Source organism: Salvelinus alpinus, chromosome 11 (genome assembly GCF_045679555.1).
Source record: "Salvelinus alpinus chromosome 11, SLU_Salpinus.1, whole genome shotgun sequence".
NCBI lineage: Eukaryota > Metazoa > Chordata > Actinopteri > Salmoniformes > Salmonidae > Salvelinus > Salvelinus alpinus.
Window position 1 is genome coordinate 41,716,896 of NC_092096.1, and position 16,878 is coordinate 41,733,773.

Here is a 16,878-nt window from a genome sequence, read left to right on the forward strand (position 1 = left end):
AGGAAGCCTGATATATATCTCAACCATTAAAAGCAGGAACAAGGACTTAACCGTGGCTCATCTAATCGAGCTATAGTCATGTCATGTCATACTCACACAGGCTGTTAACATTCATTTGGTTCTGAGTTCCAAGATAGGTAGAGGTAAAGCTGTCTAAGCAGTCAATGATATAGTGAGTTCCGTGTTAGAAAGAAAGAGAAAATAAATTAGACAAATTGGAACAATTTATATCTCTTTATTGCTGTTGTTGAGTCAACGGTACAAATATTTCATAACATTCATTCTGTAGGAAACTACCCACTACTATAACAAAGTTGTATCTGAAATGACAGATAGAGTGCCTTGCATAGTTAACTCTACACAATAAATGAGGGTGTTTGAAATAAAAATACAATTTCAAAATGGACAAAAAAAAGCTAATGACCAAAATATGAAATAACAGCAATGTAAAATAATGTTAAGATATTTTGGTCAGACTCCATTGCTTGTCGTTCTAAGGAGTCATGGAATGTGATTGGCAAAGGTTTACACAGAACAATCTTACAATGCCCCTGCTAACCTTTATTTAATACCCATATTATCAAAGCATGTCATGCAAAATGAATGAACGAAATGTGAAACATAGAACATCAATAATGAAACGGTTTAAAAAAAAGAAGGAAACAGCTGAAGTCAAACTGAGTTGGCAACGTGTAAGGTACAGTTTATTACACGCAAAAACAAGGCCTTGAGACCGTTGTATGTAAAGGATTTATGCTGTAAACACGATCTTACATACCACTATGGAACTTTTAGGAAAACTCAAACCCAGAACAAGCGTCAAGCGCAATTGTTGGCTGGAGTCAAAATCTGTCTTCTTTTGACTGACTCAATCCTCTATCATCGTCAATATCGAAATGTGCACTTTCCGTTCTTTCAGAGTCCTATAGTTAGTACATCGGATTTGGGCTTAAATGGCAAGGCGACATACGGCTTAAACCGATGCCGTCTCAAGGTACAGGCATAGTGTATAAATGTGTATCAGGGCTATCTGAGGTCCTTTACCTCCTAAATAGAAGCCATTGGAGCATGTACGTGAATAAGCCCGGCGGCGTGCGCGTGCTTAGTGGTGTGGAATGTTGTGGATCAGAGAGTCTCTAAGATGAGGATGTAACTCTTAAGTACACCTGCTGCATTGTGGGTTGTTTGAAAGTTTAACAAAGTGAATTAGAGATTCAAACAGCAGGTACAAAAGCTACAAGACAGCCAATGACAAAACACATAAAAAAAACATAAATAAATTGAAACTAGCATAATAAACGTTATAATAGCCGTCTTAATATATAACTTTCCTTTAGTTGCTTGCACTGCCTTTCATTGCCTCTTGTCGGTTGGTAGTCACTCAATTTTAGAGTACAAAAGCGAAACAAATCTTGAGTATAAAGCTGTAATAGAAGATACAGTATAATATTCATAACGACATGTACTTATGTGCTAACATATATTAACTCAGGCCATTGTTGCACTATTGGTAAGACAAAAAAAGTGAAATAAGCCAAATCTACGGAGTCCGTATAATCTCTCTCCTGAACTGGTGAACATGAATAAAAAAGCTATGTGTGAAGCTTTGCTTTAAATATAAATAAAAAAAGTGAGATGGACGACATGGACAGAGCATTGGTGGGAGATGTCTCTCTTTGGAACACGGATATGATTGTGGAACTGGAAACCTCATATAAAAACATTTCTCTACTATATCAAAACTACACATGTACTGAAGAGCGTATGGGAAATATATCTAATTTCAATGAAGTTTTTTTTTCTTCTGTAAATTTTTGCTTATAACATATAAAACAAAATGACCATATCATAAAACCTCCAAATTTCACAGCATATTCTTTTGTTTGTTTGTTGTGAAAGTAAGTCATAGTAAATCGTTGTGCAAAGGCACTACACTGTCATGGTACGAGATGGTGGCTGTTCGTTTCAGTACAGTGCTTATTAAATAGAATCTCCTGTTTCTCTCCATTCCTTGGGGTCCCTCAGTGTGGTGGTCATATTCTTTTGGTATAATACACATAGAAAAGGAAGAGTCTTGGATTGTCTTGGTCCCCACCAGCCATCAGAAGAAGCTCTTTGTATCATTCGTGTCCCATACCTGCTGAGGGACAGAGACAACTCGATAAGAGCTACAGTCAAAATCTAAGGGTTGAATACACTAACCTACAGTACCAGTCAAAAGTTTGGACACACCTACTCATTCCAGGATTTTTCTTTATTTTTTTACTATTTTCTACATTGTAGAATAATAGTGAAGACATCAAAACTATGAAATAACACATATGGAATCATGTAGTAAGCAAAAAAGTGTTAAACAAATCAAAATATATTTTATATTTGAGATTCTTCAAAGTAGCCACCCTTTGCCCTGACAGCTTTGCACACTCTTGGCATTCCCTCAACCAGGTTCATGAGGTAGTTACCTGGAATGCATTTCAATTAAAAGTACATTTGTGGAATTTATTTCCTTCTTAATGCGTTTGAGCCAATCAGTTGTGTTGTGACAAGGTAGGGGGGTATACAGAAGATAGCCCTATTTGGTAAAAGACCAAGTCCATATTATGGTAAGAACAGCTCAAATAAGCAAAGAAAAACAACAGTCCATTACTTTAAGACATGAAAGTCAGTCAATATGGAAAAGTTGCTTCAAGTGCAGTTGCAAAAACCATCAAGCGCTATGATGAAACTGGCTCTCATGAGGACCACCACAGGAAAGGAAGACCCAGAGTTACCTCTGCTGCAGAGGATAAGTTCATTCAGAGTTAACTGCACCTCAGATTGCAGCCCAAATAAATGCTTCACAGAGTTCAAGTAACAGACACATCTCAACATTAACTGTTCAGAGGAGACTGCGTGAATCAGGCCTTCACAGTCGAATTGCTGCAAAGAAACCACTACTAAAGGACACCAATAAGAAGAAGAGACTTGCTTGGGCCAAGAAACACAAGCAATGGACATTAGACTGGTGGAAATCTGTCCTTTGGTCTGATGAATCCAAATTTGAGATTTTTGGTTCCAACCTCCGTATCTTTGTGAGACGTAGAGTAGGTGAACAGATGATCTCTGCATGTGTGGTTCCCACCGTTAAGCACGGAGGAGGAGGTGTGATGGTGTGGGGGTGCTTTGCTGGTGACACTGTCAGTGATTTATTTAGAATTCAAGGCACACTTAACCAGCATGGCTACCACATAATTCTGCAGCGATAAGCCATCCCATCTGGTTTGCTCTTAGTGGGACTATCATTTGTTTTTCAACAGGACAATGACCCAACACACCTCCAGGCTGTGTAAGGGCTATTTGACCAAGAAGGAGAGTGATGGAGTGCTGCATCAGATGACCTGGCCTCCACAATCACCCGACCCCAACCCAATTGAGATGGTTTGGGATGAGTTGGACCACAGAGTGAAGGAAAAGCAGCCAACAAGTGCTCAGCATATATGGGAAATCCTTCAAGACTGTTGGAAAATCATTCCAGGTGAAACTGGTTGAGAGAATGCCAAGCGTGTGCAAAGCTGTCATCAAGGCAAAGGGTGGCTACTTTGAAGAATCTCAAATATAAAATACTTTTTTGGTTACTACAGGATTCCATATGTGCTATTTTATAGTTGAATGAGTAGGTGTGTTCAAACTTTTAACTGGTACTATATGTATGATGGGTTAAACCCACACATCCAGATTTAGGATGTCTCACCTAAGGACAAAACCATTATGCCTTTACCCACAGTCAGTCAAATTTAGCCAGATAAAGAGACCTCTGTCTTGGTTGCAATCTTGATCTGGTGTTAAGTCTTTGCAGTATGACTAGAGCCTTCAGTAAGAACAGTTAAGCAGGCCTATCTGCATGAGACTGGGGTTGTTGCATGCTGCTCAATGTGGTGTCAGATGCCTGTGAGGTCCCTGCCTGCCTACCTGTCTCTGCTGACATTTATATAACTGACGCCTGTCATGTTGTCATTTGCCCTTCTCTCAGTGACAACAAAGAGGGGGGGGGTGAATACAATGTGTGTGTGTGTGTCGAGAAACGTTGGATGTCTGCAGCTATTTCAAGTGTCTCTCTCTACTTTAAACACATTTAGGATTAAAGTAGAGAGACAGATTGTCTTGGGTCGAGATTTTCAGAATGCACCAACTATGGAGCCACACCTTGCCTGAATTGTGAAGTGAGCTTGTTATATTGAGTTTGCCTCTGCTCTGCTAGCCCCTGACAAAATGAGGTGTATCGCGTGATAATCTTCCACCACACGAGCTAGTAATGTGTCAACCCAACAGCTGTTCATTTGTTCACAGCCTGGAAAGGCCCGACCCCGACAATAGAATCGAGGTCGGGGTGAGGAGCGAATGGGTGAGGGGGGTTGATGCAGGGGAGTTGAGGATGGGGGGGCGGGGGGGGGTTGGAGAAACGACACATTACACAGACACGTCCGGCATCCCTGAAGGTCAAACAGTTCTCTCCACCGGGACAAAAGAGTTGTGGCGCGCGGGCCACTTTGGAAATAGAACACAATGCGAAAGTGGCATCTGAAAACGCCATCGCCAGAGAGCCAAACAGCACACAGAGATGATTTACAGCTGACACCAGGTCCCAGGGGCGATGGTGTTACAGGGTGGGAGGGAAGGAGTTATGGGAGCTGGGGAAGGAAGGGAGGGAGTTATGGGTGCTGCTGGGCCACATGGCCGTCGGTGAATTACAACAGGCTCCTTTCCCTGTCCTTTTTCAGATGGAGCAGAACCCTTTAACCTCACTGACCCTGGGTGTGTATTGTCAGTAGAGCACAGACTTATGAAGAACGTAGATACAAAGACATGCATAGGCCCAAACAAGATGGGCACAGATACACACACAGTCAGTCACCTTTGACCTCAGCCTAAGGCTTAAAACTATGTTGGTAATGGTAACAGAATGGACTCACCGTTGGCGACAGATTTATTCTCCCCTCTGCCAGTCACCTGAGAGAAGATAGGTGGAGAAATAAGTCAAGAGAGAAAGTCATCTGAGGTAGCAGTCACTTCAACAGTCCATTTAGTCAATGCTGCCATATCCTGAGAGATGCTGTGTGCACTGGAATCTTTCAATCTCAGGCCGTGGTTCGACCAAATGTACCTCTTCTACATTAATAAGGAAGGGTTGATGTTCATTTGAGTATGATTTCCATTCTTTTTAGGGCCTTCGGTTGAGAGGTTTGAGACAGAGTGCAAATGCCACAGTAATGAACCAAGAAGCTTATTCCAGCCAAACGGGGGATTTGGGAAACAACATGAACAGGGTTCACATCCTGCTCAACACATCCAAACCCCTGCATCCACATCCACAAACACACAGCCACACTAAGCCTATCCAGTAAAGCCCGGTCGCGGTGGTTCATGGACGACGTCTCCCATAGTTCCCTGTGGTAACACTGTCCTGACTGTGTCCAAAATGGCATCCTGTCCAAAATGGCATCCTATTCCCTATATGGTGCAATACTTTTGACCAGAGCCTTAAAAGGAGTGCACTATATTAGGGAATAGGTTGCCACTAATATCCCGCCCACTCCCATGAACTCATCCCAAGCCCATCAGGCTCCTACGTCCCCTATCCCCTCATACAGCTCCCCTGACATCACCACAATTTGTGGTTAGTTAATAACACAGCTCATAACCGCTAGCCCGCTACCTTCCCCTGTGCCACGCCTGGTTTACGTCAGCACTAACCAGCAGTCTAGTGCCCCTCCAGCTCTATGTGGCTCGCCACAGCATTGGACTGCACTGCTGGCAGGCTGCTGTACTCTGTCTGTGTGTTCCGCTATAGGGAGACAGCAGAGCAAGGCATGCCAGGGCCTATTTCACAAGCCTCTCTGCTCCCGGGGCCACATTTAGAGCCATTCCATAAATAAATATCATTATTGTGTCTTTTATCGGTGAAATATCATCCTAGTAAATAACGGAGGCCACTTGATGGGGTTGTGGCCAACACTGTGGTCGTTGGAGCGCCATGGGGTCCTGTATTGTGAGGGTCACAGTAGAGGTTGGAAATAGCTGTCCTTTCAACTGCCTGTTCAGGATGTGGTTAAAAGGAACCACACATACAGTAGCAAGGATTGGTTATATTATGTGTCTCTACAACAACATGAACTGAAATATACAGTAGAGTAGAAAGGACTATACAGGAAGCGTGGGTGCTGCTGTGTCAAGAGGGGCATAGAAATGAGAGGATGGAAAACAATATAGAACAGCCATTTTGTGAAAGGCACTAATTACCCATAGTATAGTATATTTAAGCAATAAGGCACGAGGGGGTGTGGTATATGGCCAATACACCATGGCTAAGGGCTGTTCTTAAGCACAACACAACGCGGAGTGCCTGGACACAGCCCTTAGCCGTGGTATATTGTCCATATTGTCCATATACCACCAACCCCCGAGTTGCCTTACTGCTATTATAAACTGGTTACCAACATAATTAGAGCAGTAAAAATAAATGTTTTGTCATACCCGTGTATACCCTTGATATACCACGGCTGTCATCCAATCAGCATTCAGGGCTCAAACCACCAAGTTTATATATTTCAATAGCTCAATACATGGCTCTTAACATTGACTTCTATTTACAGTGCAGCTTTCCTGGTTCCAGATCTTCTTGTGCTGCCTTTCCAACGCCTATGGTCATTGCTACAAACAGATCTGGGACCAGGCCAGGGCGAACTATTACCAATAAAAGAGAAGAAGACCTGACATCATAGCAGACTGAGGTCATTCCAGTGATAATATTAGTGCAGTGAAGTTGACATCTTTAAAACATCTTTACCTCTCCAGGGTTTCCAGACTAGTTAACGGTGAAGTCAACTAGCTAAGAGAGCTCTTCTTCAGAGCTCTTCAAACAAAAACAAGACAAAGCAACAAGCCGTTGTTATCCCCCTAGCTGGAAAATGTACATCATATGATATTATTAACTAACAGACGAATACTACAGGGCCTCAAAACATTCCCCAGGTATACTTTTAAGTGTACTGCTGTTGTGTGACATGTGAATTTAGTGTGTATGTGTCCTAATTGAAACCCTACTCCCTACGTAACGCGCTACTTTAGACCAAGGCCCATAAGGCTGTAGTAAAAAAATTATATTAAAAAAATAAGTGCTCTGTGTAGGGAGTAGGGTACCACTTGGGACACAGATGTGTGATAAAGGATGGCGGTACAAATTCCAGTAATTTTGGAGATTTTTGCTAAGTTTTGACATTTCTGTAACTATACTGAACAAAAATATAAACGCAACATGCAAGAATTTCAAATATTTTACAGAGTTACACTTCATATGAGGAAATCAGTGAATTTAAATAAATTCATTAGGCTCTAATCTATGGATTTCACATGACTGGGAATACAGATATGCATCTGTTGGTCACAGATACCTCAGGATCTCGTCACGGTATTTCTGTGCATTCAAATTCCCATTCATAAAATGCAGTAGTGTTCGTCGTCCGTAGCTTTTTCCTGCCCATACCATAACCCCCCCGCCACCATGGGAACTCTGTTCACAACGTTGACATCAGCAATGCCACGATGCCATACATGTGGTCTGCGGTTGTGATGCCGGTTGGAAGTACTGCCAAATTCTCTAAAATGACATTGGTGGCGGCTTATGGTAGAGAAATGAACATTAAATTATCTAGTAACAGCTCTGGTGGGCATTCCTGCAGTCAGGATGCCAAATGCACCCTCTCTCAAAACGTAAGACATCTGTGGCATTGTGTTGTGTTACAAAACTGCACATTTTAGAGTGGCCTTTTATTGCCCCCAGCACAAGGGGCACCTGTGTAATGATAATGCTGTTTAATCAGCTTCTTGATATACCACATCTGTCAGGTGGATGGATTATCTCGGCAAAGGAGAAATGCTCGCTAGCAGGGATGCAAACAAATTTGTGCACAAAATTTGAGAGAAATTAGCTTTTTGTTGCTATGGAAGATTTCTGGGATCTTTTATTTCAGCTCATGAAACATGGGACCAACACTTTACATGTTGCGTTTATATTTTTGTTCAGTGTACATTCTTCATGGCATTAGCCATGGTCTAAACTCAGGTGTGTGTGTTTATGTATATGAACAAAGGGTTCCAAAAGAGTTCTTTGGCTGTCCCCATAGGAAACCCTTTGTGAAAAGGGTTCTACATGGAACCCAAAAAGGTTCTATCTGGAACCAAATAGGTTCTCCCTGGAATCAAAAAGGGTTCTTCAAAGGGTTATCCTATGGGGACCTATGGGAACCTTTTAGGTTCTAGATACACTCTTAGAAAAAAAGGTACTATGTGTGTGTGTGTACTATGAAGAGTTCAGGTGGTTCAGGTTACCTTGGCTGGGGAGGAGCCCTTGTTTTCCCACAGACTTCTCTTGTTGGTCACATCTCCTGGCTTTAGGTCCTACAGAGAGAGAAAGGAGGGATGGAAAAAAGGAGAGAGAGAGAGAGGGGGGGCCTTCCATCAGTGTCTGTAGTCCTCGTCAACTCACATTCAAGACACACAATTCCAACAATGGCTGCAGTATTTTAGTTGAGGAAACAGAAGTACGTCAACAATTGGGTTGTAATACCTGAGGTGCTGAGAAAAGGGATGGGAGAAGAGGCAGAAAGAGAAGTCCAGCAGGAAGAAGAAAGGATGACAGAGAGAAGGACTACCTCAGAGAGGTGCTGAGCTAGGAGAGGAAAGGAGAAACAGTCACTTCAGATTGAAGAATGGAAGAAGCTTCTAAAGGAAAGAAGACAGAAGAAAGAGCGACAGTCAGTAAAGAATATTTCAGAAATGCAATTCTGTTATGATCCATTTAACCACAAGAGGGAGACACAGAGATGTTGCAGTCATTTCAAGACATCATTTGTCCGCAGGTCAGAGAGGCAGACCAGACCAAACATCCCCAAAGAGCAAGTAATTCAGCCATTTCAGAATCTATATCAGAGAGCGATCATGATTCATCAAGCAAGTCTTTTATGTCAATTATTTAAGTGAAAGTCACTTTTAATGTCCGCGCAAAACTCACAGGGGTTCTTTGCTGGTTAAAAAGCTACACATCAAAGGTTGGCAGTAGGTATCATGTTACCGACCGTATAACCAGCCACACCAAGCCACTCACAATGCCCTGACCTTCTGCACTACTTCTCAACACCACGTCACCATGGCAACGGCCCTCATGGTGTATCACTACGCCACCGTGATCTATGACTCCGACTGAGGATATGGCAGTGGCTACTGTATGTAAGTTTGCGTTCTAGTGTTGCCCTCACACTTTGCGCCTATTTGAAAACAGGTCTGGGTGCAGCATGAACGTCTTAAAATAAACACGGTCTGAAGTTTAAATATGGTCCAGGAGTGGACTACAGAGATTAAAGGACTGGGGTGCGTCCAAAATGGCACCCCTATTCCATGCACTACTTTTGAACAGAGCCCTATGGACTACTCTATAAGTGCTTTCCATTGAGACTTAACCCATACCAGTAGGCCGCCAGGGTTTAGATTTTTTTTTACTTAACCTTTATTTAACTAGGCAAGTCAGTTAGGAACACATTTTTATTTTACAATGACGGCCTACCCCGGCCAAACCCTCCCCTAACCCGGACGGCGCTGGGACAATTGTGCGCCGCCCTACGGGACTCCCGATCACGGCCAGTTGTGATACAGCCCGGGATCAAACCAGGGTCTGTAGTGATGCCTCTAGCACTGAGATGCAGTGCCTTAGACCGCTGCGCCACTCGGGAGCCCCAGAGTTTTGAAGTTTTATGGTAATGTCAGCTCTTGCATTATTGTGTGACACGACATTTCAGTCATTTAGCAGACACTCTTATCCAGAGCAACTTATAGGAACAGTTAGGTTTAAGTGCCTTGTTCAAGGCAACATCAACAGATTTTTTTCACCAAGTCAGCTCAGAGATTCAAACCAGCAACATTTTGGTTACTGGTCCAATGCTGTTAACCACTAGGCTACCTGCCGCCTAAAGACTTGTGACTTGTGACGAGCAGAATCAACGACCTCTGCATCATTCAAGACTTTTGCTTTGTGAGAAGGTGTTAAAAAGTTCACAGTTAACAATTGTTATATAAATGCCAGCTGAAAAGTACCGAGGGCCTTGGCTCCAAATTAGAGCAGGTCCCCCATAGCCATGGCTCAGTGAGACACGGGGGCCGGCCCGCGTAGATGGAAACAGAAAAGTCTGAGCCTTTTGGGTAAAATACTGGGATAAATACGGCATATGGGCCCTGGTCAAAAGTAGTGCACTACATAGGGAATAGGGTGCCATTTGAGATGAAGCACTGGTATGTTGGAATGCATCCATGCAGCCCAGCATAGGAAGCAGCCTGTCCGACCAAAGCCCTAAGTCCTTCTGATAACCAGCATGTGATCCATGGTAGGAACCATGCCACATTTCATATTAAGCTAATACATACTCCGATAATATGTGATATGTACTTTTTACAACACAAATAAATGACTGCGGTTATGTGCTATGTGTTTTTCCCCTTCATGACTTCATGGTTATAACTCAACAGCTCATCCACTTTGCTAATTTTTATTTTAATATGATTTATATTTCAAATTCACTAGGTGACGCTGGACTATTTCTCCCAACAGGGCACATCATCTTACTCCGCTCCATTATTTGCAGGAAATTATTAATACAAGTACAAAAAATACATGGTAGCTAACAGCACTTCTCAAAACTATTAGAAAATACTGTATACACTGAGTGTACAAAACATAAAGGGCACCTTCATCGGGGCATGGACTCTACAAGGTTTCGAATGCGTTCCACATGGATGCTGGCCCATGTGTCAAGTTGGCTGGATGTCCTTTGAGTGTTGGACCATTCTTGAGATACAGAGGAAACTGTTGATGGTGAAAAACCCAGCATCGTTGCAGTTCTTGACACATTCAAACCAGTGCGCCTGGCACCTACCTACTGCCATACCCCGTTCAAAGGCACTTAAATCTTTTGTCTTTCCCATTCACCTGTCTTTCCCATTCACCTGAATGGCACACACACACAATCCACGTCTCAATTGTCTCAAGGCTTAAAATCTGATTGAAGTAGATTTAACAAGTGACATCAATAAGGGATTGTATCTTCCACCTGGATTCACCTGGTTAGTCTATGTCATGGAAAGAGCAGGCGTCCTTAATTTTTTTTTACACTCAGGCTAGTTCACGGAAAGCCCTATCCATCATCATTAAATGAGCTTAAGTCTCTGGTCTGATGAATGTTTGCTTACACTACAGCTCAAGTGCAGGAGCAACACTGAGTTGGGGCCGCACATATAGTATGTTTCATAATGAGTGTCTGTTCGCTGTCTCCCTTGACAAAGACGTTGTTCATCTCAATAAAGGATAAATATAGGATTAGATTAAGAGGTGCAAAGAGGACAGACACACTGTACAGTAAGTGGTTGTCGTGGAGACGACCTACCGCGGGCCTTCCTCCCGGCGTCTTGCTCTCGGGGGTTTTATTCAGCCAGTCGTTGATGCGGCCCGCCACACCTATCTTCATCCCAGCTGCTTCCTGTGTGGAGAGGGGGAACAGAAAAAAAAAGACATTGGCAAAGTTCAACTCCAGCAGAACGCCCTGGGCTGGTCGTCATCGAGGATGAACAGGAAGTGGCAGTGAAACGAACCCCCCCACCCCCCCCCCTTTGCTCCCTACTTCCTCCCAAACCGCTCCCAAATGGAGTTCCAGATTCCCGGTTGTTTCCCGGTCCCCACCTTGTACGTGCCCCCGCCGCCCCCGGGCGAGTTGAACACGCTGCCTTTCTCCCACATGCTCTTAATGTTGCGTATCCCATCTGTCACCATGGGCAGGTCCACGGCACCGGAGCGTGGGGACCGCATATCCTTGTTCTGTATAGGGAGAAGGGAATGAGGGACGATGTTAGTGTTGGATTCAGAGTGGGGAATGATCGGTGTTGGCAAAGGAGAGAAGAGAAATGTCTTATGTGTTTTTATATCTGGATTTCTTTTTGTGACTTGTTTAAAATGGCCGTGAGGAAGGAGCCATACAAATCAAATCAAATTGTATTTGTCACATGCGCCAAATACAACAGGTGTTGTGAAATTCTTACTTACAAGCCCTTAACCAACAATGCCGTTTTAAGAAAAATAAGTGTTAAGTAAAAAATAGGAAATAAAAGAAACAAATAATTAAAGAGCAGCAGTAAAATAACAGTAGCAAGGCTGTATACAGGGGGTACCGGTACAGAGTCAATCAATGTGAGGGGGCGAAGGTTAGTCGAGGTAATAGAGGTAAAAATAAACAGAGAGTAGCAGGGGGGGGGGGGGCAATGGAAATAGTCTGGGTAGCCATTTGATTAGCTGTTCAGGAGTCTTATGGCTTGGGGGTAGAAGTTGCTAAGAAGCCTTTTGGACCTAGACTTGGCACTCCGGTACCGCTTGCCGTGCGGTAGCAGAGAGAACAGTCTATGACTGGCGTGGCTGGAGTCTTTGACAATTTTTAGGGCCTTCCTCTGACACCGCCTCGTATAGAGGTCCTGGATGGCAGGAAGCTTGGCCCCAGTGACGTACTGGGCCGTACGCACTTATCTCTGTAGTGTCTTGCTGTCGGAAGCTGACCAGCTGCCATACCAGGCAGTGATGCAACCAGTCAGGATACTCTCGATGGTGCAGCTGTATAACTTTTTGTGGATCTGAGGACCCATTCCAAATCTTTTCAGTCTCCTGAGGGGGAATAGGCTTTGTGTGCCCTCCACAACTGTCTTGGTGTGTTTGCGCCATGATAGTTTGTTGGTGATGTGGACACCAAGGAACTTGAAGCTCTCAACCTGCCCCACTACAGCCCCGTCGATGAGAATGGGGGCGTGCTCGGTCCTCCTTTTCCTGTAGTCCACAATCATCTCCTTTGTCTTGATCACGTTGAGGGACTGGTTGTTATTCTGGCACCACACGGCCAGGTCTCTGACCTCCTCCCTATAGGCTGTCTCATCGTTGTCGGTGATCAGGCCTACCACTGTTGTGTCATCGGCAAACTTAATGATGGTGTTGGAGTCGTGCCTAGCCATGCAGTCATGAGTAAACAGGGAGTACAGGAGGGGGCTGAGTATGCACCCCTGAGGGGCTCCGTGTTGAGGATCAGCGTGGCAGATGTGTTATTATCTACCCTTACCAACTCGGGGCGGCCTGTCAGGAAGTCCAGGATCCAGTTGCAGAGGGAGGTGTTTATTCCCAGGGTCCTTCGCTTAGTGATGAGCCTTGAGGGCTCTATGGTGTTGAACGCTGAGCTGTAGTCAATGAATAGCATTCTCACATAGGTGTTCCTTTTGTCTAGGTTGGAAAGGGCAGTGTGGAGTGCAATAGAGATTGCGTCATCTGTGGATCTGTTGGGGCGGTATGCAAATTGGAGTGGGTCTAGGGTTTCTGGGATAATGGTGTTGATGTGAGCCATTTACCAGCCTTTCAAAGCACTTCATGGCTACGGACGTGAGTGCTACGGGTCGGTAGTCATTTAGGCAGGTTACCTTAGTGTTCTTGGGCACAGGGACTATGGTGGTCTGCTTGAAACATGTTGGTATTACAGACTCAGACAGGGAGAGGTTGAAAATGTCAGTGAAGACACTTGCCAGTTGGTCAGCGCATACTCGCAGTACACGCCCTGGTAATCCTTCTGGCCCTGCGGCCTTATGAATGTTGACCTGTTTAAAGGTCTTACTCACATCGGCTATGGAGACCGTGATCACACAGATTCTCTCATGCATGTTTCAGTGTTACTTGCCTCGAAGCGGGCAAAGAAGTAATTTAGCTTGTCTGGTAGGCTCGTGTCACTGGGCAGCATCCGGCTGTGCTTCCCTTTTTAATCTGTAATAGTTTGCAAGCCCTACCACATCCGATGAGCGTCAGAGCCGGTGTAGTACGATTCGATCTTAGTCCCATATTGATGCTTGCATGTTTGATGGTTTGTCGGAGGGCATAGCGGGATTTCTTATAAGCTTCCGGGTTAGAGTCCCGCTCCTTGAAAGTGGCAGCTCTAACCTTTAGCTCAGTGCGGATGTTGCCTGTAATCCATAGCTTCTGGTTGGGGTATGTACGTACAATCACTGTGGGGATGACGTCCTCGATGCACTTATTGATGAAGCCAATGACTGTTGTGGTGTACTCCTCAATGCCATCGGAAGAATCCCGGAACATATTCCAGTTTGTATTAGCAAAACTGTCCTGTAGCTTAGCATCTGCTTCATCTGACCACTTTCTTATTGACCGAGTCACAGGTGCTTCCTGCTTTAGTATTTGCTTGTAAGCAGGAATCGGGAGGATAGAATTATGGTCAAATTTGCCAAATGGAGGGCGAGGGAGAGCTTTGTACGCATCTCTGTGTATGGAGTAAAGGTGGTCTCGAGTTTTTTCCCCTCTGGTTGCACATTTAACATGCTGGTAGAAATGAGGTAAAACTGATTTAAGTTTCCCTGCATTAAAGTCCCTGGCCACTAGGAGCGCCGCCTCTGGATGAGCGTTTCCTGTTTGCTTATGGCCGTATACAGCTCATTGAGTGCGGTCTTAGTGCCAGCATCGGTTTGTGGTGGTAAATAGACAGCTACGAAGAATATAGATGAAAACTCTCTTGGCTTATAAATCAAAATTAATGTAGTATAGTATCATTACCATTATCTAAAGCATGTACTGTAGCTTTTAGATTCAGAGCAGTATTGAAATATTCTGTATGTTCTAGATATGATCATCAACAATGGTAACAGTTATACAATTCCAGTCAACACAAGATGTCTTTTCAAAGTTTTTTCAACAAAAAAAATATCATTTTGTACATCTTTTCGACATTTTGTTCTCATAGGGCTCATTAGTAACAGTACTAGTCAGGTGATTTGTGTTGATGTGTAACCTCTGACCTGGGCAACAGAGGTGTACTGCTCCAGTCTGTTGTCAATCTTAGAGACGACAGGAGAGTGAGTCGTCTTCACCGTGCTGCTCAGAACATATAACAACAACAGAATTAGCCAAAGGGTCATTGTATTACTGAACTGTATGACTTCACACCGAAAGCACCAGATGTGAGTCAAACAATGAATGGAAACGACTGTTCACCTTTTCTGTGCCGACTTGCTCAGAAACTCTGCCCTTTCACCAATCTGTTGAAAGATCAGTGAACTTTGCATCAAACATTTATTAGGCAGTAGCCACACACACACACACACACACACACAAAAACAACCCCTACCAAATACACACAGCACTCCCACATCACACGCACCATCCAAACCCAACAGCACCCTCTCCCCCTTTCTCCTGTTCTACCTTTCCCTTTTTTACCAGACCCATTGCATCCTTGTTTAGACTGGGCTTTTCCTAGCCCAGCGAGACACAATGTGACTGACTGTTCTGTTCTCCACAGCACTAGCTACAGCTACTGTCACCCAGCCAGGAAAAGCAGAGAGCAGAACAGCACAGGCCTTTTTCAGGCCCTGCGCTGTGGGAACCTCGCTCTGACTGCTGTTTATGATATACGACAACAGGGCTAAGAGGGGGGGGGGATGCGATCCTGAAAAGAAAAAGAAAGCAACCATCCATCCCCGCTCCCTCTAAAATTATTAAATAAAAAAGGAACCTGCTTGGTCTCTAGCTCGGCTCTGCTACCGAAATGTGGGTGTTCCTAAAATACTCCTCTCGACAGGAAATAACCCATTCTCCGGCTGCAGCAGCACCATTCCAACGCGGGTACACTAATCCTATTAACCTAATCGGTTTCCTGCATCCTCAGAGTTTTTGAAGGGAGCAGCTCTCTTTATCTAGCTAACTGTGTTGACTACCATTTGCAGCTTCCGGAACGTTGTATCCTAACGTAACTACTCTGGACTAGTGCAAGAGGATCCGAGTGTGTACTCATGTGTTCCCGTTACACTGGAACTACAGGTCATTTTGGCACAATTACAGTACTGTGACTTGAACTACAGGAACAACACACTGGAGGAATCAACGGAAATAAATACAACTACTGTTAAAACGGCTAGTGTGTAAGTCTGAATCAAACAGGTACACAACTCACTCCAATGCAAAACAATAACGTTAGCACAGACACTGGAATGAGTATAACCTCACAATAACGCAGCGCACACGCATTAGCTATGAGTAGAACAACGTTTGCCCATAGACACTGATCTAGGGTCTGGGTTTACGGTCCTCCCTCCTAATGGTTCAGGTTTAGATATGGGGAAGGGTAATCTGATCCTAGATCTGTGACCTACGGGCAACTTCTACCATCAGCTGTACCTACAGTGAACATGATGACAAAGTAAAGCTGCGGAGGGGAATGGAAGGATGTTAACATTTGCCAACAGACCAGACCACAAACAACAACAAATGGAATTAGATTACCTTAAAAACATTTTTTTTTTTTTACCACTAACACACAAAGTAAGACTATTTCAGGGCAGGTTTCAGTGAGATGGATATTTGCTAAACTTGGAGTAATTAGATTTTCTCCACTGGCAGAAAAGTGAAAACCCCCATGGACACTCACTGCATGGGAGTTTATTTCAGCAACACTGGAGCGTTTATTCACATAAGTTGATAGAACACACTACTCCATGACAAATACTATCTTTAAAGTGATAAGTTGGGGCGTTTCCAGTTTCCATGCCTTTAACGCAGTAGCAAGACAACAGACAAACCCACACAGACAGAAGACAATAGAACAGAGACACTTATTGTCAACAACAATGACGCCATAACGTTCCCAGTAAAACGGTCCTGTCACCTACAATGAGGTGAATTAGGATAAGGTAGAGATTATGCCACGAAAAAGACTAAGAAGTACACGCTACTATATGGGAGGCAACTGTTACATCTGTAGTAGCTTTTGGATC

General features: G+C 44.0%; 1 protein-coding gene across 11 annotated transcripts in view; it reads right to left on the minus strand.

Moving 5' to 3' along the window:
* Positions 1-219: 219 nt before the first annotated feature.
* Positions 220-16,878, minus strand: part of LOC139534192 (caldesmon, smooth muscle-like) — a 56,426-nt gene continuing 39,767 nt past the window's right edge. For 10 of the 11 annotated variants that reach the window (XM_071333084.1, XM_071333078.1, XM_071333085.1 and 7 more), the window contains 7 exons: positions 15,101-15,144; positions 14,905-14,980; positions 11,759-11,893; positions 11,466-11,558; positions 8,365-8,433; positions 4,950-4,986; positions 220-2,137 (listed from right to left, as the gene is read on the minus strand). In XM_071333084.1, coding sequence (XP_071189185.1) covers positions 2,121-2,137; positions 4,950-4,986; positions 8,365-8,433; positions 11,466-11,558; positions 11,759-11,893; positions 14,905-14,980; positions 15,101-15,144 — 471 coding nt within the window. In that variant the 3' untranslated portion in view covers positions 220-2,120. Of the gene's footprint in view, positions 2,138-4,949; positions 4,987-6,823; positions 6,890-8,364; positions 8,434-11,465; positions 11,559-11,758; positions 11,894-14,904; positions 14,981-15,100; positions 15,145-16,878 lie in introns of all 11 variants that reach the window. The other variant, XR_011666920.1, reaches the window with a different exon arrangement.